At 38.2% G+C, this 26,676-nt stretch overlaps 1 protein-coding gene across 2 annotated transcripts in view; it reads left to right on the forward strand.

Moving 5' to 3' along the window:
• PRKCE (protein kinase C epsilon) overlaps positions 1 to 26,676 on the forward strand; it is a 664,873-nt gene that overhangs the window by 587,200 nt on the left and 50,997 nt on the right. For both annotated transcript variants that reach the window (XM_051975204.1, XM_051975203.1), the window contains exon 12: positions 22,376 to 22,514. In XM_051975204.1, coding sequence (XP_051831164.1) covers positions 22,376 to 22,514 — 139 coding nt within the window. The remainder of the gene's footprint in view (positions 1 to 22,375; positions 22,515 to 26,676) is intronic.

Below are 26,676 nucleotides of genomic sequence, written 5' to 3' on the forward strand. Positions count from 1 at the left end.
ATATAAAATACATAGTTGCTATTCTCAAGGAGCTACATTCTACTTGGGAAAATTAGATTAATATACATCATATAATTAAACCAAGTAATACAGGAGAAGGTAGAAGAAGTTTATAGAAGTACAAACCAACATATGTATATGTGGTCTCCTTGAATAGGATGTAAGTTCCTTAAGAGTAAGAATTATTTCCCTTCCCTCCCTTCCCCTTCCTCTTCTTTTTCTTTCCCTTCCTCTTCTTCTTTGCCTTCCCCTTGCTCTTTTCCCCTTCCCTTTCCCTTTCCCTTCCCTTCCCTTTCTTTCCAATTCCTGCCTTCCTTCCTTCCTTCCTTCCTTCCTTCCTTCCTTCCTTCCTTTCTTTCCTTTCTTCTTCCCTTCCTTCCTCTCTCCCTCTCTCTCTCTTGCCCTCTCTCCCGCTTTGGACTTTGTATCTCTAGCACCTAGCACAGTGCCTGGCATATATCTAGGCCCTAAATAAATGCCTCTTGACTGACTGAATGCATGTGACATATTTGGAGGAGGATGAGCAGGTCAGTTTTATTGAATTGGAGAAGAGGGAAAGAGAAAATTTTGTAAAAATAGGCAAGTAGTGTCCAGATTGCAGAATGTTTAGAGTCCTAGGACAAGGAGATTGGACTTGTTTCTGTAGATGAGTACAAAGGTGACATACTAATGTGACATGATGAAATTGATATTTTAACAAGATTAATCAGACATAGGTTTAATGGAAATTAGGAGAAGGTGACTAGAGGAAACCAGTTGGGAAATTGCTACAGTCATAACTGCTGTGATCAATTGCTATTAAAACAATAATAAAATAATAGTTAGCATTTATATAATTCTTTATCTTTGTTGTCTCATCTGTATATCATAAAGCCCTGGTGAAGTATGTATTATAGGTAATAGTAACCTAAACCTTATAAATGAGGAAACTGAGTGCTCAAAGAGTACTACTAAGTGGAGTACTCAAAGGCCACTACCTTTGAAATTATACTCAGTGAGTAGTGGAGAAGGCAGGATATGGGCTCAGGTCACTTCTTGACTCCAGGTGTTGCACTCTTCCCATAAAAACAAGGAAAGAAATAACAAAACATTGGATATCAAAGGTAAGGGAGAAAGATGGAATTGAGGGAAAAGGAAATAGATATCAAGAGAAAACTGATCTCCCTTCCTCAAGCCTCCTCATCTCTATATTCCCTATAACAATATAGAACCATGGTACTATCATATTTATTCGTGTTACAAACATGGTACTATTCATTAACCATAGGTTAAGCTGGCATGGTGAGAAACCAACCAATAAGCATTTATTAAGCAACTACTATGTGCCAGCTATTGTTTCTGGTCACAAGGTGATTATGTTCTAATAAGGGAGATGACATGTAAATAGACAAGTGTATGCAGCATAAATATAAAGTTAATAACTACAAATATATTTAAAATGATAAAATATAAAGTAGTTTTAGAGGGAGGGTATTAACTATTGGGGCGATCAAGATATTTTATTGTTCTTTCAGTCATGTCCAACTCTTTATGCTCTCATTTAGGGTTTTCTCGGCAAAGATATTGTCATTTCCTCCTCCAGCTTATTTTACAGATGAGGAAACTGAGGCACATAGAGTTAAATGTCTTGCTCAGGTCACACATTATTAAGTGTATTAGGCCTGATTTAAACTCAGGAAGATGAGTCTTCCTGACTCCAAACCCATTACCCTATCTATGGTACCACCTAGCTGCTCCAAGAAAAAATCATGGATCATGAAAATCTTCATGCATAATGTGGCACTTGAGCTGTGTCTTAAAGGAGGAGAAATTATAAGTTAAACATAAGTAAGGAGTTCATTTCAGGAGTGGGAAGCAGCCAGTGCCAAAAATGTCGTCAGTATTATATTCTAATTTGTTGTAGTACTAAGAGTACCCAATGATAAATTTACAAAGAAAGATCTCGGAGATCAGCCTGTATAAGACTTGAGAAGCTAAACAGAGTTTATATTTTGTCCTCTGGTGATAAGAAATCATTGGAGTTGATTGAATGAATCAGTGTCATATGGTCAGAACTGTGACTAGGGAAAATCGCTTCAGGGCAAATGTGTAGGATGTATTGGAATGGAGAAAGACCAGGAGAAGGGAGATCAATTAGGAAGTTGTTGGTACTAATCTAGGTGAGAAGTGATGAGATCCTGAATGAAGGTATTATCTGTGTGAGTAGAGAAGAGGGATTACATGCAAGGTTATGAAAGTAGAAAGAGGAAGATGGAGCAAATGATTGGGTAATCTGAGGGAAGGGCAAGGAGGGATTGATGATAATGCTTACATTATGAACCTGGGAGACTAGGAAAATGACAGTGCCTGTGATAAAAAGAGGAAGGCTTAGAAGAAGGAAGGGTTTAGAGGGAAAGATAATTAATTCAGCATTACACATGTTGAGTATGAAAAAGTGGCCTGAAACCAAAGGGACAAGTGAGGCTGGATGATATAGATCTGTGGGTTATCTACATAGGGATGACAATTAAATCCAGGGGAGTTGATGACTTTAAAATGAGAGCGTTTAGAAGGAAAACAGAAGAGGGCCTAGGATAGAACCTCAGGGAATGGCCAAAGTTAAGAGGTATGAGGTAAATGAAGAGCCAGCAAAAGAGATAGAGCAGAACCATCAGACAGCTAGATGGAAGAACTGGAAAACAATCATGTCACCAAAGCCCAGAGAGTTTCGGTTTGGACATTGAGTTTGAGATTCCTCAGAGATAACCTTCTATGTGTGCATTATTGGGGAGAAAATAAAAAAAGAATTTACAATTGCCTAGAAAGTGTTTTGGTTTTAACTATCCTAATTAGATAGGCATCTGTACTACAATTACATCATTAGAAAAGGAATTCTGCCTTTGCTAAGTTCTGCAAAAGTCCAATAAATGCTTGGCTTTTTTTTCTCTCTCTCTCTCTCTATGTGTGTCTCTCTCTGTCTCTGGGTCTGTCTCTCTCTCTCTCTCTCTCTCTCTCTCTCTCTCTCTCTCTCTCTCTCTTTCTCTCTCACTCACTCTTTCTGTATGTTAATGGGACTACATTATCGCAATCTCATTTATTTCCCATTTTTTCCTAAGCCTGTTTTGATCCACATATTGTGAAACTAGCCCTGCTCTCATGGAAGCAAATTTTTAGAGCCTTTCAAACCCTGGAAGCTTTAAATGAAGCAAGTTTTTAAAGGAGAGTCCAATCTAAAGGAAGGCTAGTTAAGCAGCATCTTGGTGTGTTTTTCCATATGTTACTCTATCTTTCATGGAAAGAGCCACATTGCCCAAGTTCTAAGTTGGAATGATGGAAGCCCACAGCTGGAAGTCCTATCTCTTGCTGGCACTATCTAATGGCCTTCATAGTCTATCTTTTTATGCCTGTCCCAGGTGTGGGGTTCATTCTAATCACATCCAGCCCCTTCAAATCTGTTGATGCTACCATGCAGTGGCCCTTGGTATCTTAACAAATGAGAATAGAACCATTCAGCCCAAATGGTTCAGAGCTCCTCATCTTTTGACCTGCTAGTTTGATTTTAAGTGGAAAGAATCTAGATTGTGAGTCAGGAGGCCTGGCTTTCATTTCGAATTGTGTTTCTAAATCTACCTGTTTCTCTTGTTGAATCATTTAAGCTTTCGGCACACTGGGTTCCTTATCTTGCTTAAAAAGCTGTCCATCTTCTTTTTAAATCTTCTTTTTTCTGCCTTTTATTATTTTTTAGTTTTGTTGTTTCAGTCATATCTGACTCTTCATAACCCCTTTTGGGGTTTCCTTGGCAAAGATAACTAGAGTGATTTGTCATTTCCTTCTTCAGCTCATTTTACGGATAAAGAAACTGAGGTAAACAAGATTAAGTGACTTGCTCAGTATCAGACAACTAATAAGTATCTGAACTCTTTTTGATTCCAGTCCTGGTGCTCTATCCACTGTACCACCTAGCTGCCTCACCCTTTATTTTTTTATTACCTTTACTTCTGAATATATCCCTTCCTTCTCTCTTATCTTATTGATATATGATACATAATATCAAATGATAGATCCTTGTATGAGAGGTTTTAAAAGAGGAAAAAAGTAATGAAATAAAACTAACAAAACATCAACTTCATATGCATTATTCTACACCCATAATTCCTTCTGCATCTATAAAAAAGAAGGTTCATTTTTTTTTTTTTGATCAAGGTCTAAGCTTGATCGTTATCATTTCATGGTATTCATTTGGGGATTTTGTTGTTTTTTCCAGTAATTATTTTGAAATTATTGTGTGTATTATTTTCTTGGTTCCACTTACTTTACCCTGCATTAGTTGATGTATCTCTTCCCATGCTACCCTGAATTCTTCATATTTCACTATGTCTTTTGATGCAGTGCTATTTCCTTATGTTCGTGTGTTTTAATTTGCTCAGTCATTCTCCAGTAGATCTCTAACTTTCTCACCTTGTTGTTTCCTTGTGGGCCAACATAGGGATCATTACATGGTCAGATCTCACTTAAGTGATTGTTGAAATATATTCTAAAAGTAATAAGTCCTTCTTTCAGGCATTTGGTCACTGTGCTGTTTCCAAATTGTTCCTTTGGAAAAACCAATAGTAACACTAGAGCCTAAAATAGTAGATTTTTTAAAAATCCATATCCTTTTAACTACCATGCAGTTTGTAATAGTCTGAATTAGAGATTGTTTAGAAACCAAAAATGAGTTAAAGAATACTGCAACATCAGAGATAGCCAACGAGGCCTGGTCAGGTTTCTGGAATGGACGGTGGCAACCCTTGGCTAAACTTGTTGTCTTAGGCCTGTGCACAACTGTGCCGTATCCATTCCTCTTTTTCAGTTTCTGTCTCCCTGTATTTTCTTGATGAATTTATGATTTACATTACCAAAATAGATTGTGGCTTTTTTTCAAGGTCACGGAGTTTGAATCAATCAAATATTTTGCCCAAAAAAGTGCATACTTTGGAATGGTAGCTAAAGTCAAGGCAGACAGGGGTGGGAAGATGGGACATTTCTCATTTTGAGAAATGAACATGGGACTTGGAAACTGAAGACATGGGTTTTGACTAGTGTGTGACACTGGGTAAGTCACTTGACCTTGGGGTCTTTGTTTCTTCATCTTTAAAAAAAAAATCTTGGACTGGATGATTTCTGAGGGCTCTTTTGGACCAAATAGTCCCTGATTTGGTAAAATTGCTTCTGATGCTCATAAAGGAGCTAAATAAAGTATAGGAGTTGTAGAATCTCTGAGTTGGAATGGGCAGAATTGGACTAGGTGTGGTCATCTATACCCCCCATATCTGGAGGAGGGTGGGGAAGAGCCCCACTATAACATACCCCAATTGGTGATCCTCAGCAATCACTCACACAGTCTCCCACATGTGTCAGGCACCCACTGCCTTCTGAGGCAAATCCTTCCCATTTGGGATGGCTTTCATTAATAGGAGAGTTTTCCCTGTCATGAAACCTAAACTTTGCTTCTTATACCTTTTTACCTGTTCCTCCTGATTCTGCCCTAGAGGGCCAAACAGACCACACCTCATCCCTTTTCACATGACAGCTCTTGACACACTTAAAGACAGTTATTATATACCCCATACATCTTCTGTTTGACAGCCTACAGATATCAAGTTCCTTCAGCTGATTCTCATATGAAATGAACCCAAGGACCTTCACTCTTCATCCGCTGCAGAATCTATAGCTTATCAACATCCTTCCTAAAATAGAACACTCAGGACTTAATAGAGTACAGTGTGTAGTACATGCTACACTAGTCTGTAGTAACGTCATCTTACTAGGGCAGAGTAAACAGGACTCTCACCTACTTATTTCTAGAAGCCAGGTCTCTCTTAATGTAGTCTAAAATCAGTGGATTTTTTGGCTGCCCTATCAGACTGTAGACAGAGAAGCTACTAATATATCCTTAATCTTTTACAGCTAACTTGCTTTTTAGCCACATCCCTTCTATCTTGTATTAGAGGAGTCACATTTTTGAAGGAGACATAAAGGACTAACTGGTGAGATGTGAATACTATCTGACCACTATGGGCTGCCACATGGAGTGTGGCCCCTAAACTTAAGGGAAACTGAATACAGACAAGAGTTAATAGTGTTCTTCCCTCATCTAAATTGTTCATGCCAAGGCATTCATCTGGAGGCAACTCAAAGAGCTTCTGGCATAAACAACAAAAAGAGAAAATGAAATCAATCATTTCCCCAAGATCACTCTTGTGAGTTACCAGAATGGAAGTGTCTTGGATTCCAGGCATGTGGAGAGACTTGACCCTTTCCTGCAAAAAATCAGAAGTTCTATTCCCATGTTTTTCAAAATTGTATGTGTAAGACCTATATCTGATTGCTTACTATTTCAGGCAGTGGGGAGGGGAAGGAAGAAAACTTTTTTTTTTTTGAAAAAGGTTAAAAGAAAAACTTTTTTTAAAAGCTTCTTGCTTTTTTCTTAGCCTTTACCAAAAATTTTAGGAGCACAAACTCCTTGATATTCATGACTTTCTATATTTGGAACCCATCCTGTGTCTCTCACCTAGTATCCCACTACTTCTCACTGGTCCTCTGCTCTAGTCCAGTCATTCTTTTTCAGGCAGATCAAGATTACGGTGGTCCCTTTGAGTCAGGTCCCTCCTCTTCTCCAAAAATGGCTTCATTCTCCCCATCTTCTAGCCTCTTCCAAAACCTGCTCTTCTTTTGTGGGTCAGCTAAAGCCCTAGCTGTTCCTCCAAAGCTTTCCAAGGTAGTCCAATCCACACTAATCTCACTTTCTGATGAACTCCTATTTTGCTTGCATCTGATTATCTAGTATTTATTATATCACTTCCAACTTCTTTTTTTTTTTTTCATATCATTATCTGCCAAGTAGGAAATAATAGATGCTCAAAAAATACTTGCTGATTAATTAATTAGCTAATTAAAATAGCAGCAAGAGCACTGACCCACCATCATGGTGTTGACCGATCTTTTCTTCTATCCTCTCTCGTTACTGGAAGCTGTAAAATGTTTTTGTTAGTGATATCCTTGACCATGATGGTGGTGACAGTGGGGGGCAATCCCTGTCTGCACTTACTCCTGTATTCTGCTCACCTGCAGGCCCCGGCACAGCTCTTTTCATCAACATTCCTTTAATTGATGTTGGGAGATTGTGGGAATGGCTCTGACTTGGCTTTATGACTTTAATTGTTTTGTAATTTGTACATGTGCCCCGCAGTGATTTTCCATAAGCAGTGAAATTTTAACAAGTCAAATAAAAACAGGCATGGGAGTGGGTGTGTCTCATAATTCATCTTTGCCAAGTAGATAATGTTCAACAGTTATCAGTAATTTGGGAGATTATCATCATTTAATAATGATAGCTGACATTTATTCAGGATATCCCAAAAGTCTTAGTGCAGTTTTAAGCTTTAATAAATTTTGGAACACTCTGTACAGTGCCATAAAGTTATCAAAGCATTTTGTATATATTATTTCATTTGAACTTGATATGTTTTTAAGGTAAATACTACCATGTGTCACTATTCCAGTTTTTGTTGTTTAGTTGTTTTTCAGACAGGTCCAACTCTTCATGATCTCATTTATGGTATTCTTGCCAGACATACTGGAGTGATTTGCCATTTCCTTCTCCAGCTCAGTTTATAGATGAGGAAACTGAGGCAAACAGGATTAAGTGATTTGCCCAGGGTTACACAGCTAGTAAATGTCTGACCTCAAATTTGAACTCATGAAGATTGAGTCTTCTTGACTTCAGGCCTGGCACTCTATCCATTGGGTTAGAATGAGGAAATTGAGGTTCACAGGAATTAAGTGACTTGCCCATGGTCACTCAGCTAGGAAATGTTAGAGACAGGATTTGAATCCAGCTTTCTCTTATATCCAGGCTTAGGATTGTTGCTGCCACTAAGTTAGCAAATGAAAATCACTGCATTTCAAAGTCAGAACCACCCATTTAGACATTGAATTCTTTAGGATTCCTGAGCTGAATAACTAAAATTGTTTACATTTATATAGCACTAAGATTTATTAAGCATTTTCTTCACAAACAACTTTGTGAGGTAGATAGTACAAGCATTATTACCTCCATTTTACAGACAGAAAAACTGAGATGAAATTTGGACCCACTTTTCTCCTAACATTGCTCTAAGTACCTTGATGACTAGTATTTTCTTTTTTTTTTTTTATTTTTTTTTTATTTTTTAAATTTTTTATTTAATAATTACATTATATTGACACTCATTTCTGTTCCGATTTTTTTTCCCCCTCCCTCCCTCCACCCCCTCCCCTAGATGGCAAGCAGTCCTTTATATGTTGGATATGTTGCAGTATATCCTAGATACAATATATGTTTGCAGAACCGAACAGTTCTCTTGTTGCGTAGGGAGAATTGGATTCAGAAGGTATAAATAATCCGGGAAGAAAAACAAAAATGCAGATAGTTCACATTCGTTTCCCAGTGTTCTTTCTTTGGGTGTAGCTGCTTTTGTCCATCATTTATCAATTGAAACTCGGGTCTCTTTGTCAAAGAAATCCACTTCCATCAAAATATGTCCTCATACAATATCGTTGTCGAAGTGTATAATGATCTCCTGGTTCTGCTCATTTCACTTAGCATCAGTTCATGTAGGTCTCTCCAAGCCTCTCTGTATTCATCCTGCTGGTCATTTCTTACAGAACAATAATATTCCATAACATTCATATACCACAATTTACCCAGCCATTCTCCAATTGATGGGCATCCATTCATTTTCCAGTTTCTAGCCACTACAAACAGGGCTGCTACAAACATTTTGGCACATACAGGTCCCTTTCCCTTCTTTAGTATTTCTTTGGGATATAAGCCCAATAGAAACACTGCTGGATCAAAGGATATGCACATTTTGATAATTTTTTGGGCATAATTCCAGATTGCTCTCCAGAATGGTTGGATTCGTTCACAACTCCACCAACAATGCATTAGTGTCCCAGTTTTCCCGCATCCCCTCCAACATTCATCATTATTTTTTCCTGTCATCTTAGCCAATCTGACAGGTGTGTAGTGATATCTCAGAGTTGTCTTAATTTGCATTTCTCTGATCAATAATGATTTGGAACACTCTTTCATATGAATGGTAATAGTTTCAATCTCATCCTCTGAAAATTGTCTGTTCATATCCTTTGACCATTTATCAATTGGAGAATGGCTTGATTTCTTATAAATTTGAGTCAGTTCTCTATATATTTTGGAAATGAGGCCTTTATCAGAACCTTTAACTGTGAAAATGTTTTCCCAGTTTGTTGCTTCCCTTCTAATCTTGTTTGCATTAGTTTTATTTGTACAAAGGCTTTTTAATTTGATGTAATCGAAATTTTCTATTCTGTGATCAGTAATGGTCTCTAGTTCATCTTTGGTCACAAATTTCTTTCTCCTCCACAAGTCTGAGAGATAAACTATTCTATGTTCCTCTAATTTATTTATAATCTCGTTCTTTATGCCTAGGTCATAGACCCATTTTGATCTTATCTTGGTATATGGTGTTAAGTGTGGGTCCATGCCTAATTTCTGCCATACTAATTTCCAATTATCCCAGCAGTTTTTATCAAATAATGAATTCTTTTCCCAGAAGTTAGGGGCTTTGGGTTTGTCAAACACTAGATTGCTATAATTGACTATTCTGGATGACTAGTATTTTCATTAGAGACAACTAGCTTATCAACTAGTTGCTGAAGAGCATAGAAAATGATTTTTTAAAAAACCTGTAGATCATTTCTTTTTTTACTCCCGAGAATCATGTCTGGAATATACCTGCTTTAAAATTTTTTACTTAATACATTTTGTTTTTTTTTACATGCCTTGTTCTACACATCTCCTTTTCCCCTCCCTTATGCATTAAGATATACTTTGTAACTAAAGAAAATTTTTAAAAGAGAGGAAAAAAAAACAAAAACATTTAACTGATACATCAATCATGTATAAGAGTACACTTCTCCTTACAAAGAGAAAGATAGATACATTTTCTTTTCTCTTCACCAGATCCAAAATTGGACCATAGTAATTCAACTCTGTTACTGTCTCCATTTTGAATTGTAATAATCTTGGTATACTTTATTATCTTAGTCTTTTTATTTCCTCTGCATCAACACATCTTCCTTAGCACCTCTGGATTCTTCCTATTGGTCAGCTTTTACAAGAGAATAATATTCTATGATAGTCAATGACTTGACTTATCTCATCATTTCCAAATCAATGGATAGACATTCACTCTATTTCCAGTTTTTGGCTACTATCAAATACTTGGGGAAATGTTTGATAAATCTTAGTGCTGTATAAATGTAAACAATTTTAGTTATTCATTTTCAAAACTAAATTGTTTTCTAAGGGATTCTTTCTTTTAACTTCTGATCTACTTAAGGTCAATGAGTTGTGTTCTAAGTCAGAAGGCCTAATATCTGCTTTTGTTATACTGATGACAACCACCAGACAAAGCAAGTGATATGATGTGATCTCATTTGAGAAATTTTTGTTTTTGTTTTTCCTCTGAAAAAGCTCAATTTAGTTTCATTTCTCTTTCTGAACTGGAGACAGAAAGTGCAGAGAGGAAAAAAAAAAAGCAAAAAACTAAGTAACCCAAAATAGATGGAGTTTGAGTATCCCTCACCCTCTGCCTGCCCTGTATGTATCTGTGTATAACTATAGATGGGCTCATCAATCAACAACCATTTATTAAGCTACCACTGATACTATTCTAGGTGCTGAATATACAAAGACTATTACTATGAAGTAGTCTCTGTCCTTAAAGCACTAGATTCCATTGGGAGAAACAACAGGTGCGCAAATATTTTATTATTGTTCACTCATTTTTCAGTTTTGAGTGACTCTTCTTGACCCTATTTAGGCTTTTCTTGGCAGAAATACTAGAGTAGTTTGCCATTCCCTTCTCTAGCTTATTATACAGATGAGGAAACCGAGGCATGTGCCCAGGGTCACACAGTTAGTGTCTCAGGTCTCAAGTCTCAGCTCTTATTTGAACTCAGGAAGATGAGTCTTCCTGACAATAAGTCAGGAACATCACAAGAATCATTTGTGGGAAAGGGAAGAGAATCTAAAGGGATCACCAGCATGGTGTGCAGCCATCAGAAAAGGTGCTGTGCTCTATGAGCATAGCAGAATTGAATTAGCCCCAAAGAAGTACAAAATTAGAGAAGCTTCCTCAAATGTTCACAGGGACTTGTTTGTGTCTATCCTGTGGAAGAACTTTCTGAGCTCATTATTGGTCAGATTAGCCACAGTCAGACACACTAACTCAACTCTAACACAGTGATGTTACTTTGATCCTATTTGAGAACTAAGGTCAACAACCAACCAACCAACCACCTCTTCCATGAAGTCTTCCTTACTTCTTCGGCTTAGAAATGACCTTTCCCCCTAAGACTACATACTTTGTTTCATAACTCTAACCCACTTGAAAGTCAGTGTAACCTGGTGGATAGAGCCTGAAGTCAGCAACACCTAGGGTGAAGTTTCTCTTCTCAATCCATTAGACAAGACACTTCAGTTTTTAGTCATGTCTTTAAGACTCAAGGGAATTTTCTCACCTCGGAATACCATATGTCAGTGAAATCCCAACTCCAGTCCCATCCCAATGCACTTACCTTGTATTACTTTGTTGTTTCATTATTTATGAGCTTCATGAGGGCAAGGGATGTGTTTTATCTCAGTTTGGTTACACAGTACTCAAGTAGAAGTAGAAGAAACTTAAAATATACTTGTTGGATGAATGCCTGCTTGCTTTAAATGTACCTAAATATCTGCCCACATACATATAGAAGCAAACATGAGCACCTACACACATAACATGAACATCCATACAAATACGTAAATATTTATTAGCAGCCTACTAAAGCACTGGGAACAGAAAAAGATGAAAACCTATATGGTCTTTACCCTCAGGGAAATTACATTCTAATGGAAAGAGGAGACTAGTACCTGAGTGATCATGATGCAAGGTAGGTTGGAGAAAGAGAGACAGACAGACAGACAGACAAAGAGAGAAAGAGAATGAATTACATTTGAATAGAATTTTTTTTTCCTTTCTAACCTTTATGTATTTTATTTAATGCATTTAAAGGCCTGGTTCTTATAAAGGGTCCCTAGACTTCATCAGACTGTAATTGAAGTGGTCCAAGTTACAAAACAAGGTTAAAAACTTATTAGCCTAGATGATCTGTGGGGCCTCTCACAGCTTTGAAATCAGTGATCCTCTTTGTAGAATCACACACACCTACTCATCCAGTCCTTATACTGTAACATTCCTGTATCCTATGTACTCATACAACTATATATATATAATGTATATACACACACACACACATACATACACACACACACACACACACACACACAGAGTATTCATGTGTGTTGTTGTCAATAGAAAGACCAAAAACAATCAGAAAACAAGAACTAGCCAAGTTAAACAAATAAAGATGGAAGATTTCTTTTCAATAATCATAAAAACTGTTTTCTGTCCTCCCAGGGGTCGATCCATTTTCAGTCCCCCTGCCCTTATGGGAGGCCTCTGCTATCCTGGCAGTAGTTTCAATGACCTCCCCTTTGCAGGAAGACGTGCTTCCCAACATCCCCTTCACCTTGGGTTCAGTTCCATTTATACTTCCTCAACTCATTATCTGGACCGGGGTGACAGGGCTGGGGCCAACTGCTGTTCCAGCACGTGGCTCCTTGTGTCCCTGGAAGCCTGGGACATCTCTTAAGACAATTTCTCATATTGACAGAGGGTTTTGGAGAATGATGGTCTATTCTTCCAAGCTGAGAAATCTGGGTCTTGTTTAAGACTTTACAATCCATTCCCTAAGTGCTTTCCAAACTTAATACACACACACCCCACCCCTATCAAAGGTTACTTTTGGTCTTTTAGCAGAGGAGGGCCATTCTCTGACTGTGGACTGGCTGGCCGGCTGGCTTGCTTTCCTACAGCAAACTCAAGAAAGCTGAGGCCATCAACACTATGGTTAGGCCCAGGGAATGATGATGGATGGGTTGTGATAACCATGCCGGGAACTGCAGAGTCATTACAAAATATCCAACTAGTATTGCCAAAATTTTTCCAAATAAATGTGGAAGCCTTAGCTGAACTAAATTGAAAAATAACAATCTAAGGAGCTGGAAAGGGACCATAGAAGTTATCTATCTAACCCATTGTTTTACAGAAAAGGAAACTGAGACTGAGAGAGGAGGAAATGGTCTCTCCAGGTAATACAGTGAGAAGTACTGTGCTAACACCTAGGGATATAAATAATCCCAGTCCTTGGTATGTCCTGTAGGTTCTAGATAGCAACAAGGTGAATAGAAGATCTCAGGGGGGAGACATTAGCTGTTCTTTGTTCTTAAAGGTGACCAAAATGACATCACTAGGTCAGGAGTAAAGTATGGTGTGTCCTACTATAACTGATCAGACCAACACAAGCTAGGAGTGCTCTACTACAAGCTGGGCACTAATAATCCATATACTAATATTAAAGGACATCAGAAAAGGAAAGTTTTTGCAAGGTTTTTGCTTTCACTTAAAGGGAACCAGAGAAGGTAAGAAGTGGAGACAAGGGAGAAGAGCATTCTAAACATGAGAAAAATCAAGTAAGAAGGCATGGAATGGGGCAATGGAGAGTTGTGCTAGAGGAAAGGCAAGGTAGCCAAACAATAGTGAGAGAAAAGAGTAGAAAGACATGGTGGAACCATTGAAGAAGAGCCTTGAATGCCAGAGTAAAGAGTTTATATTTGATCTGATAAACACCAAGGAGTCACTTTAGATTCTAAAGGAAGGGAGTTACATGTTGAAAACAGTAATTTAGGAGGAGAATAAAAGCAATAATTAAGAGCATTTTTTTAAAAAGCTCCTGCTTCTGGTGATCCCTAGATTCATTTATGAATGTTATCCTCAGCTATATACTGAGACCATCTGCCAGTCTAAGGACATGGCTATTCTAAATGTTATTCAGATGAGGAAAGTTTTGTCTTAAAAATATAAATTAAGAAAAATCCACATGTTCACGTGTAGATCAGTTCCAACTGGAAGGAAGCTGATACGTCCCTGTGCTCAGAGACTTAGAACTTGGTAGAAACCTTAGAGATCACTTAGTCTAGCCCCTCCATTTTACAGATAAAAAATGAGACTTTGTGATGTAGAGTGATTTGCCCAATGTCAAATAGTTAATTGAAGAGGCAGGATCTGAATTTGATCTTCTGATGTCAAAGCTCATACTCTTCCCCAGTAATTGACAAATCAATGAATCAAACAAAAATTATTTATTAAGTACTTGTTATATTACAAGCTCTCTCTTAGGCTCCAGGACTACAAAAATTTTTTAGAAGTATATGTAAAATATAAGGCAACTGGGTGGCATAATGGATAGAGTGCTGGGCCTGTAGTTGAGAAAACTATATAAGTTCAAATCCCACCTCAGATATTTACTAATTATGTAATAATGCAGCAGTCCAAGCTCTGAACTTAAATGGACCAGGTTCCTGAACAAGTCACTTAACCCAGTTTGCCTCCATTTCCTCATCTGTAAAATAAGCTGGAGAAAGAAATGGCAAACTACTCCATTATTTTTGCCTAGAAAATCCTAAATGGGATCATGAAAACATCAAAATGTAAAACAGATGTCATATAAGAACAAGACAATTTTAACAAGGGTAGCACTATTTGGGGATGGAGGAGCTGGGTTGAGGAGAGAATCAGGAAAGACATTATGTAGAAGATAGTGCTGAAGCTCATTTTTAAAGGAAATGAGAGGTTTGTGACATGGAGATGAGACAGGAGAACATTCAAGGAGTATTATGTGTAAGAAGGGCAGTTTGGTTAGACCACAGGGTTAGAGAAAGAGAATAAATGATAATAAAGTTGGAAAGATAGATAGGGGCCAGGTGGAGATTCATAAAAAAATAAATAAGAGATAAATTTGGGAAGGAAGTGGGGGTACCAAGGAAAGGTCTGATATAGAATATGGCACCTAAGTTTTGAAGAAAAGTCAGTATTCTAAAAGGAGTAGTTGAGGGAGAAAATACCAGACATGGTTGACGACTAAAGAAATAGCAAGGCTAGTTTGGCTGTATTTTAAAGTACATGAAAGGCCAAACCATTCCACAAGGGATGGTTTGGGGGGCAGTCTTCTCTTTGCACTTTCCCACCAAGATTGACCCTGGGCCATGTAAGTTCAGAGCTTGGACTGTTGCATCATGGATTAGAAATGAATCAAATTTTTATTTCTCTATAGTATGCTACAGAAAAGCCAGTTTGGGCTTTAAAATTTACCATATAAATGTTGAAAATTATCCATGTATACATCTATTTTGAAAATAAAAAGCTTTCATTAAAAATAAAAAAAAGAAATGAGACCTTTATCAGAAAAAAAAAGACATAGATAAATCATGTTTAGAGTCAAGAATTTGACTATATTGGGGAAAGACTCTTTCCTTTAATTGGTTGGGTTTTGTTTGTTTGTTTGTTGTTTTTAGAATTTTCTTGAGGAGACTAAGATGGTTGGTAATAGCTGTGAAGATAGCTTGTCTTTATCATAGGGTAAACTATAATCTTCCTTTTTCTTCCAAAATATGAACCCTCCTGTGGTATTTCTAAAGTCTCTCTCCAGAACCTTCCCCTCTCATAATACGGATACTTGGGCCATGAAACAATTCTTTACCCTCTCCTACTATTACCAAATGACTGAAGGAATTCACATTGGATATGTGTCTATGCTTGTATTTTGTTTAAACAGGGTGCCTGAGGATTGAAAAGGTGTCTTTGAGGTTAAATATTCTTGAGTGAATGCCACAATGGTACTCAGATAAATTAAGTTCCAAAAAATTGTCAGGCTGAGAAACAGAACCATTTTCACCTCAGCTCAATCTGTTGAGTAAGCATTAGGAGAACTCTAGACTCTGTCTCTCTCTGCCTCTGAGTGATTCTGCCTCAATGTCTGTGTCTCTCTCAGGTTCTGTCTCTGTTTCAGTCTCTGCATCTCTGTTTTTCCTGTGTGTGTGTGTGTGTGTGTGTGTGTGTGTGTGTGTGTGTCTCCTTTTCTCTCTGTGTCTCTTTTTTTTCCCTCTTTCCCTTCCTTTTCTGGAGAATTCTTTTAACATCATGTACTCATCTGCACAATGGGAAGAATATCTGTGGTAAATCCTGCTTTATGAAGTTGGATAAGATAACAGATACAGAATAATGACCACCTTGCCTCTATTTCCTGAAAGCCTGCATTGCTTTCCTCCTGAAAGGTGCATTAGGCTTCATCCTTTTCCTCTGTCATCTTACTTCCCCAGGTTTCCTTAAGGGGTTTGGGAAATATTTAGTCTCATAGGGAGCTTAAATCTCCTTTCCCCAATTTTAGGAGATTCTTTGCACTTCATTTCCATTTACAAAGAAATATGTACTTCAAAGGTTTAGAAAAACAAATTCACAAGCTTTCCCTTTAACACATGGGGAGCATAATCCCTCTCCAGCACCCCAGCATTGCCTTAATCTCCAGAGAAGAGAAGGGGATTAAATTCACTGTTTAATTCATTTATTCTAGAACTATAGTCTCACTAAATTATAAATCCAAAGCCCCCTGGGCTCCAGTCCCAGCACTGTTTTCTCAAGGCTTCCCTGCTCAGCTGCAGCCACATTCAGCCTGGAATTCTGTCTCCAAGGTCATCAAGACTCAAGTTTGGGCGATTCCATCAAGGTCTGAATACTAAACTGAAAAGAACAAATGAAATAAATCAAAATCCCAAGCCCGTTTCTCAGGGTCATAAAACCTCAAGGGAGAAGGAGAAAGTAGGGTTTCCCCAATACCCAGTTTGAAGCATGAAGCCCATGCTTTGATAAATAGGACTTTAATCCCCTGGATGCTGACAAATTCCCTGACAGAAAGAGAGAACCTGTAGCAGGCTGGTCATTTGAAAGAAGTTTTAAAGATGCATCCTCTTCTAGCTCCATAGCTACTGGCATGAGGCTACTTCTATCCAGAGGAATAGGTGAACATATTTTGGAAACATTAGGGTGCTTTATAAATGAAGAAGGAAGAATAAAAACAAAACTAAAAACACCAAATCTTCATGTGAGGTCGAGGTACTTCTTGAGGTAAATTGCAGTCCAGTCATTCTGAAACTTGCTCTTATATCCCTGTTTGAGGTATCATGCTGTGACAAGCTGGAACTATACCTTTCCCTTTCTCCTTCATGTTTTCAGTGACTTTGTTCCCAGGGTTTTTCCTGTCATGGAGGAAAGGGATTTGCTAAGTTTATTATCATGAGGGAGCTAAGTGGAAGAAGTGATGAAGTGCTGTCAGGAAAAATCTGAGTTCAAGTCCAGCCTCAGGCACATACTCTCTGTGTTACCCAGGACAAGTCACTTAATAAATAGTTGCCTCAGTTTCCTCAACTACGAAATGAGGATAATTATAGCACCTATCCCACAGAGTGTTATGAGGATCAAATAAGATATAAAATTTGTAAAACCAAAGGCAGCACAGTGCTTAGCACTGTGTGATATAAACTCTCTTTTCCCTTTCCTTTTATCTTCACCAAGATTTGGGGACTGAATATGTCTCCTTTCTTTAAATATAAAGTTTGCGTTTTAAAAGCGGTATCTGAAAAGGAAAAAGGAATGACTCTATGGTGGTGACATTTCAGGTGTCTGTGTTTGGAGACTGGAGAGCCTCTAAAGTGCCCTGCTAATCATATTTATTTCTTTACATGGAGAGCTGCCCCAAGTGGAAACTGAATCTCTGATTTCACTCATTACCAGTAAAAACTATTTATAAAACAAAATAGGAATATCAAATTTCTTTGACGTATTTGTTAGGTTTTCATCATTTCTTCTGAACACTCACCATTCAGTCACCCAGTTTGTCATCCATCTTATTAACAACAGAACCAAAAACAACCTGATTTCCTGACCCTTTAATTCAGTACTCCTCTTCTTTGCTCTTTGTCACCTCTAATCCAGGATCTCTGATGTGCAGAAATCTTTGGTGGTTCTCATCTCCCAAGGGGCAGCTGAGTGGCACAGTATATAGAGTGCCAGATCTGGAGTCAGGAAGACCCGAGTTTGTTTGCCCTCAGACATTTATTAGCTGTGTAAAACTGGGCAAGTTATTTAACTTTGCTTGCCTCACTTTTCTCATGTGTAAAACTCTCCTGCCTGAATTTCAAAGGCTTTTCACAATTTTTTACCCCACATTTCAACTTCTCTGCCCCCCCTCTCCCATATATCCACACCTAGACTTTAACCTGATATTTCCTATCTTCCATACTTTTGGTCTCCATGTTGAGGATGACCTTCCTCCTGTTCTCCACCTGATTGTTATTGTTATTGTTGTAATTTGGTTATTTCAGTCATTTCCAACCCTTTTTACCTTTCTTGACAAAAATATTGAAGGACTTTGCCATTTCCTTCTCTAATCCATTTTACAGATGAGTAAACTGAGGTAAACAGGATTAAGGTACTTGTCTAGGGTCACTCAGCTATTAAGTGCCCAAGGATGAATTTGAATTCAGGAAGATGAGTCTTCCTAACTCCAGACCCAGTTCTCTATCTACTATGCCTTCTAACTACCCTTGTTGGATGACTACTCAACCTTTAAAGCAAAGCTTAAATGCTGCTGACTCTAGAAAGTCTTCTCTGATAGCCAGCATTCCAATAGCACTTTAGTGAGTCTTCAAGAGCCTACTATATGTCAAGCATTGTTCTAAACATAAGGGATATGAAGAAAGACAGCCAGCAAGCATTTATTAAGCGCCTATTATGTGCCAAGCTTTGTGCTAAACACAAATGATATGAAGAAAGGTAGCCAACAAACATTTATTAAGCACCTATTTTGTGCCAGGCTTTGTGCTAAACACAAGAGATGTGAAGAAAGCAGCCAACAAGCATTTATTAAGTACCTATTGTGTGCCAGGCTTTGTGCTAAACACAAGGGACATGAAAAAAGGCAGTCAATAAGCATTTATTAAGTGCCTATTATGGGGCAGTCTTTGTGCTAAGTGCTAGGGATTCAGACAAAAGTCCCCACCCTCAAGAAGATCACAGTCTAATGGGACAGATAACATTTCCATAACCAAGTGCCAAGGAAAGATATACAGGACAAATTGGATATAGTCTCAGATGTTATGGTCAGGAAAGGCAACAACATAGAAACCACTCCGGCCCTCCAGACCCATTTTAAGGGAAGAGATCTCACTTAAACAGATTATTGGGACATAGAAAATACTCATAGAAAAAAGATGTATGTAATCTGAAAGGAGAAGACCTGGGCATCTAGGAGGACCAGGAATGGCCTCCTGCAGAAAATGGCCTTCGGGCTGGAAAGAAGCTAAATATTCTGCAGCTCTCATGAATGCTTCCCATAACATCTTAGTCTATGTTTACCTGGGCTTGGGTCCCAACCCCCTTAAAAGCTCCCTGAGTACAATGAGTCTGTCTTATCTTAAATGTATGTCTTCCCCTAGCAAGTAGCCCAAATTCTACAAACTAGAGGCAATTAATAAATGCTTGCAGAAAAATGAATTGAATACAAAGTCTCCCTCTTGAGAGCCACTGCCAAGGAGATTTGGCTAGACTTTGCTAAGGCAGTTAATTGGAGGGACCAGCAAATAGAGACATTTTCTCCTGTGTGATGGCTATTATTCCTCCAACTGCAGTCATTCATGTGCTGTGTCAGCACATTTTGGAGCTAGTCCCTGCCCTCTCTGGAAGTCGGAAACTGGGTCACATGCTGGAGAGGAGAGAGTTGAAAATATTTCCTGCCCCCACCACTGCACCGAGTGAATAATGTTAAACAATGTCAAAAGTTCGAGTTCACAGACCCCTCAGCAAAAATGTCCCAGAGACCCTCTTACTCTTTGTTTGAAAAGAATAATAATAATAAGCAGATTTCTGGTTTCCGTTGGAGGAGGCATCCTTTGGGGTGCCTACAGCATAGGCTTCACACTAATCACTACCACTAAACTCTTTAGGGAAGAGGGGTAAAGTACAAGTATTTATATAGCACCTACTATGTGCAGGTATTGTGCTAACTGCTTTTTAAAATTTTCTCGTTTGATCCTTGTAATAATCCTATAAGACAGGAGCTATTATTAACCTCATTTTACAGTTGAGGAAACTGAGGCAGACTTAACCAGGGCCACACAGATAGTAAATGTTGCAAGTTAAATTTGAACTCTGACCCAGGCTCTCTAATTGTTGTTCAGCTGTTTCAGTCTTGTCCAACTCATCATGGCCCCATTTGGGGTTTTTCTTGGCAGAGATACTGGAATGGTTTTTGCTATTTCCTTCTCCAGCTCATTTTACAGATAAGGAAATTGGGGCAAATTTAAATGACTTGTACAGGGTCACACAACTAGAAAGTGTCTGAGGCCAGATTTGAACTCGGGTTTTCCTAATTCCTGACCCAGGCTCTGTGTGGGTGATTCCTATTATATGAGTATGCTGCATGAACAGGACTTGATTTATCTCCAGACAAGGCACACACTAAGATAATTTGATTACTGCTGTAATTTTAATTTCATGGATTTATAGCTAGAAGGGACCTTTGAATGCCAGGAAGTCCAACCCTCTCATTTTACAGATGAGAAAACAGATCAGCTTAGGATCCCACACATGACCTGTCAGTACCTGAGGCATCCAAAGTAAGATTCAAACCCAAGTTTTCCTGGATCTAAACCCAGAATCCAAACAAAGCCATTCTGCCTAAACTCTAACTTCTTAATAGCTCTCCTGGTTCACCATCCTTCTCCTTTTGGCCAGACAGATATCCCTAAAACACAATTTTCTTCTGGTCATGTGCCAGCAGTGGCCACTCCTTGCCCTCAGGATCAAGGCCAAATTCCTTTACATGGTATTCCAGGGCCTTCTACTCCATCCCGCTCCCATTTCCTATTTCCCTCCAAATGTCTTTAACTCCTTTTTTCCTTATTGGGATTGTCAACTTGTTTACTTTCTTCTAGGAGTGCCATGTTCTTTTTAGCTATAGAAAGCAGGGGCATTAATAGTTATATTTCTGTGACTACTGACAGCCCAATCTCCTCTTACTTCTTCTATGAAAATGCCTTCTTTCTTCCCTTTCTATCCAAACTTGAAGCTTCTGTCTAGATCCAGTTTCCATAAATCCTTCTCCATGTTATTCACACCTTCATCTGAACTACTAAGTATTTGGAGTCTGTCCTATACTTGATTCCACATTGTCTTATATTGATAGATGTGATTTACTTGTACTGGTAATAATGCTGAAGGTCCCTTTCTATGTGGCAGCCTTTTACATTCTTCACATGACTTTTACATAAATAATCTGGATTTTGATGACTCTGGAAGAGAGGCTGATGACTTTTTGCAACTTCACCTCTCCTAAATCCAATTTACCCATGAGTCAAGACTTCACCCTGTGAGGTCACTGGTACTCTTCATAATGAAGGACAACATAAATAATCTAATTAGATTTGCGTACCAGTGAGGGAGGTAAATCCAATATTATCATCCTCCTAATTAAGATAAAGAAATTGAAATTCAAAATTCTTGTGAGGGAAAATTTTCTTATAATGACCCTTCCTGCCTTAATTTTCTCTGGGTTTCTCAGTTGAAAACTGGCAGCATCAGAACTTGATGTCAAGTGTTATAAACCTTATAACAATTTTCTTTCTTTCAACTAGATCTTCAACTTTTTTTTTATTAAAGCTTTTTATTTTCAAAACATACATGGATCATTTTTCAACATTAATCCTTGTAAAACCTTGTATTCCAATTTCTTCCCCCTTCTCCCCCCCACTTGGATGGCAAGTAATCCAATATATGTTAAACATGGTAGAAATATTGTTAAATGCAATATATGTATACATATTTATACATGCTGCACAAGAAAAATCAGATCAAAAAGGGGGAAATGAGGAAAAAAATGCAAGCAAACAACAACAAAAAGTGAAAATGCTATGTTGTGATCCACACTCAGTTCCCACAGTCCTCTCTCTGTGGGTAGATAGCTCTCTTCATCACAAGTAAATCTTCAATTTCTTAAGGGTAGGATATGGGATCTCCCTTGTTTGTCTTTTCAATAATTTGCAAAAACTCTCGTATATTCCCTTGTGTTATCAGAGATTCTTCCCCATGCCAGGAGAGATAGCAAAAAAAAAAAAAAAAAAAAAAAAAAAACCTTTTTTTTTTTTTTTGCAAGACACAGATTTTCATTTCAGCAGCTTTAGGATATCATCTGGGAAATATTTCCTACCTCAAAGAACTCGCTGCTTCAGATTTCCATGGGATAATGAATTCTTATCCAACTGGATTTGCCAGTTCAGGACAAAACCCATATCTCATGCCAGAGAAGTATTAATATGTTAATTCTTTTGTCTATGCAGGGATTTGAAACTGGATAATATTCTTCTCGATGCAGAAGGTCACTGTAAGCTGGCTGATTTTGGGATGTGCAAAGAAGGGATTTTGAATGGTGTGACCACAACCACTTTCTGTGGGACTCCTGATTACATTGCACCAGAGGTAAGTTCTCTATCCATGGACAGCCCACAAAGGTCTATGATCAGGTTTCCCCATGCATTTTGCTGACCTTTATTCTCCAAGGAACTGTGATCAATATGGGAATGGGAGGTGGAGAAGGAGAAGCCTGCTGAATTCAATCAAAAGGAAGTAATCAATTAATAGTAGTCCAGAACTAAGAGAAATACATCACACTTCAATGTTGCTTTCACTGCTATCTTATCACTTGCAAGTCACCAACAATAAATCCAGAACTCTTTTCATCTCAAGGGATTTGGTTTATTTTTTTTTTCTTCCTTCAAAAACAATAGGACAAGATAGAGAAAGGAAGGAAATTTTTTCTGTATGTTTAAATTGAAAATGGTAACAAGGTTGATGATTTCATCTATTGTTGTGCTTTTAAAAGTAAAAACAAATAAACTCATTCTGAAGTTTGCATTTGTTCACAGCTTCTCCAAATCAGCCTGGTGAATCAGAGAAACATCGAATTTTCTGTAGGGCAATAAAGATAATTTTTGACATGGCCCATGACAGATGCTTAAAAGAACAACTGGAAGGTTTTAATGGTTATAAAATAGAAACCAGTGGGTCTTTGTAAACCCTTTCTTCCTCTATGGTGCTCTTAGGTCATTCATTTTCAAAATACTTGTTAGATACCTCACTCAATATGTGAATTCTCTCAAGAGTAGAAAGGATCAGTCCATCCTTGACTCATTCCCTTTCAGCAAGTACTTCAGAGAACTCAGGCATGGGAAGTCAGGAAGCCCCATTGTTCTGGACCCGGCTCCACCAGTAATTTACTGTATAACCTCAATCCAATCACTAAACCTCTCTGACAGGTTCCTCCTCTGATGGATGGGGAGAGTCATAGTATCTGCCCTAACATAGCTGTTATGAAAATGTAAAGGGAATTACCTAGTTTAATGTGGAAAGCACAAGCAACTATACAGATGTACAAATAAGCATACACGTAGAAGGATTTGGGGTCATTGGAAGCAAAGGATAAAAGGATGAGAGGTGCCATTCTGAGGTATTTGTTGACCCTGCCCCAATCTTTTTCTCCTCACTGTGTGTCCTGGGCTTTGGCAGACTTCCTTCAGCAGATCTTTCTTGGCTTATCTCCTTCTCCTTCACATCCATCTCAGGCTGTTGATTAATAATCAACAGTACCACAACCAGATACTTCCATCTCTGGATTCAGTTCCTCCCTGTTTTTTTCCCCAGTTACAATTTCCATCCATACTGGGTGTTGACTACAAATCGAGATGCCCTCCCATGACGTGGGCTGTCACCACCTTAGTCTTCAAGAAGGCAATTAGGAAGTAGAGATTATTAGAACTAAGCCTAGCAGGCATTTTACAAAAGATGGCACCCCAAAAGAAGTAGAAAGCCTCTGGGAAGGGTGAGCAGGGTGATACCAAGAATTCAATCTGATTTACCTGGAAGATAGTGTGAAGTTCACCCAAAGGTCACCTTCCCAACATATTGCAAGATGGAGGCAAAGCCTCTTCCCTATTACTGAAAGCAGTGACTTAACTCCTGGCTTTTGCTCCTCTAGAAAAATTGAGCAATCACAATAGGTTTCATTAAAGAAGTAGGATTCAATGTGAACCTGAGAAAAGTTTAAAGGAGCATCTGTCTTCTAAGTTAAGGACTTTATTTTTAATTCTCCTTTTCTAATCTTAAGGCTTCATGGTAATTTTCAAGGAAAAATTAGCTTATCTTCACAAAAATCTTGTTGGGGGGAACTTTCCTGTTTATAGTGAATGATTATAGTGCAAGAGAGTGAAACGATAAAAATGATACCTTCAACTTTCCCATAAACTCCACCCAAACTTAAAGCAGAGCTCCAAAAGGCAGTTGCTAGGATGGATTTGTATTTTATTTACTTCTCCTTCGTCTGCCCTCCCTCTGGTGGAGATACTGTTGAGTGAAGAAAGGACATGTGTGGAAGTCAAGGACTTGAAAAACTGGACAATAACACTGTGCTCTTCAGGACCCATGATAATGATGCTTTCACCTCATCATCAAAAAGATCTGCACTTTATGTGATTTCTGCAACAGAAGGAGTAAGCTATGCTAAACTACATTCTCACTGATTCTCCCTTTGTGGGCACCCATTTTGTAGTATTATAGAATTGATAACTGAAAGGATTAGGGGATTCTAGGACTTTAATCTAAAAAAATTAGCCTTACAACTTATATAAGGCAATCTAGTGCTCTACGCTCTATGCTGTGAGATAGCCAAAGTCGGGGGTAGAATTTTTGTTGAATTATTTCAGTTATGTTTGACTTTTCATGATGCCATTTGGGGTTTTCTTGGTAGAGATACTGGAGTTGTTCACCATTTTCTTCTCCAGCTTAATTTATGGATAAAGAAACAAAAGCAACTTGCCCAGGGTCACACAGCTAGGAAATGTTTGAGGTTAGATTAAAACTAGTGCCTTATCTATTGCATCATCTAGTTGCCTCCAAGTTATGGAATAGAATAAAGTTAACTGTCCTGCATGGTATAAAACCATGATTTTTGACATCAAGAAAAAGGCCACAGTCAAAGGATACGAACAGACAATTTTCAGATGATGAAATTGAAACTATTTCTACTCATATGAAAGGGTGTTCCAAATCACTATTGATCAGAGAAATGCAAATTAAGACAATTCTGAGATACCACTACACACCTGTCAGATTGGCTAAGATGACAGGAAAAAATAATGATGAATGTTGGAGGGGATGTTGGAAAACTGGGACATTGATGCATTGTTGGTGGAATTGTGAATGCATCTAACCATTCTGGAGAGCAATCTGGAATTATGCCTCAAAAGTTATCAAACTGTGCATACCTTTTATCCAGCAGTGTTACTACTGGGCTTATACCCAAAAGAGATACTAAAGAAGGGAAAGGGACCTGTATGTGCCAAAATGTTTGTGGCAGCCCTTTTTGTAGTGGCTAGAAAATGGAAAATGAATGGATGCCCATCAATTGGAGAATGGCTGAATAAGTTATGGCAAATGAATGATATGGAATATTATTGTTCTGTAAGAAATGACCAGCAGGATAAATACAGAGAGGCTTGGAAAGATTTACATGAACTGATGCTGAGTGAAATGAGCAGAACCAAGAGATCATTATACACTTCAAGAATATTACTGTATGAGGATGTATTCTGATGGAAGTGGATTTCTTCGACAAAGAGAAGATCTAATTCAGTTCCAATTGATCAATGATGGACAGAATCAGCTACTCCCAGAGAAGGAACACACTAGGAAATGAATGTGAACTACTTGCATTTTGTTTTTCTTCCCAGGTTATTTTTACCTTCTGAATCCAATTTTCCCTGTGCAACAAGAGAACTGTTCGGTTCTACACACATATATTGTATCTAGGATATACTGTGACATATTTAACATGTATAGGACTGCTTGCCATCTAGGGAAGGGGGTGGAGGGAGGAAAGGGAAAAGTTGGAACAAAAGTGAGTGCAAGAGATAATGTAAAAAATTACTCATGCATATATTCTGTCAATAAAAAGTTATTTAAAAAAAAAAGAAAGAAAAAGGCCACAGAAATCAACAAGCTCATCAGTCAGTGAAGACTTTCAAGCTGGCTAAAATTCTTTAAATTCTTTTTTTAATTCTAAATTCTTCAATGGAGCCAGAACCCTCAATCCTGTTTCTTTCTTTCCTAAGTTCCTCCTCTTGAATCTCATAGCTCACCAAAGATGGTGCCTCATGCTGGAAGGCTTCCTTTGACAGTCTCCACAAGAATCACAAGGACGAGGACCTGGAAAGACATCCTGTTTTGGAGGACATTAAGTAGCAACTCAGCCCCAGAAAGGCTGTGAGGTTATTATGAAGTTACATAGCAAGATAAGAGAATGGAGCACTTGGGGCTGCAAATCCCATTCTGTTCAAAGCCTGATTTCTTTACTGATTTCTGTTCTCTATTAAGCTCTGTAACATTAGGTACTTCCCTTTGAGTTTGGAACTGGAAGAGATGTTAGAAGTCATCTATGCATTCTCTCATTTATAGATGAGGAAACCCAACACAAATATTGCTGCTTGTCCAATGTTACAAGTGAAAAAATTAGCCAGATTCTAACCTAGACTTTGTAACTAGAGTTCTTTCTTCTATAATGACTCAATTCTCTACACTTCAGTTTCCC

Source organism: Antechinus flavipes, chromosome 2, assembly GCF_016432865.1.
Source record: "Antechinus flavipes isolate AdamAnt ecotype Samford, QLD, Australia chromosome 2, AdamAnt_v2, whole genome shotgun sequence".
NCBI classification, from domain to species: domain Eukaryota; kingdom Metazoa; phylum Chordata; class Mammalia; order Dasyuromorphia; family Dasyuridae; genus Antechinus; species Antechinus flavipes.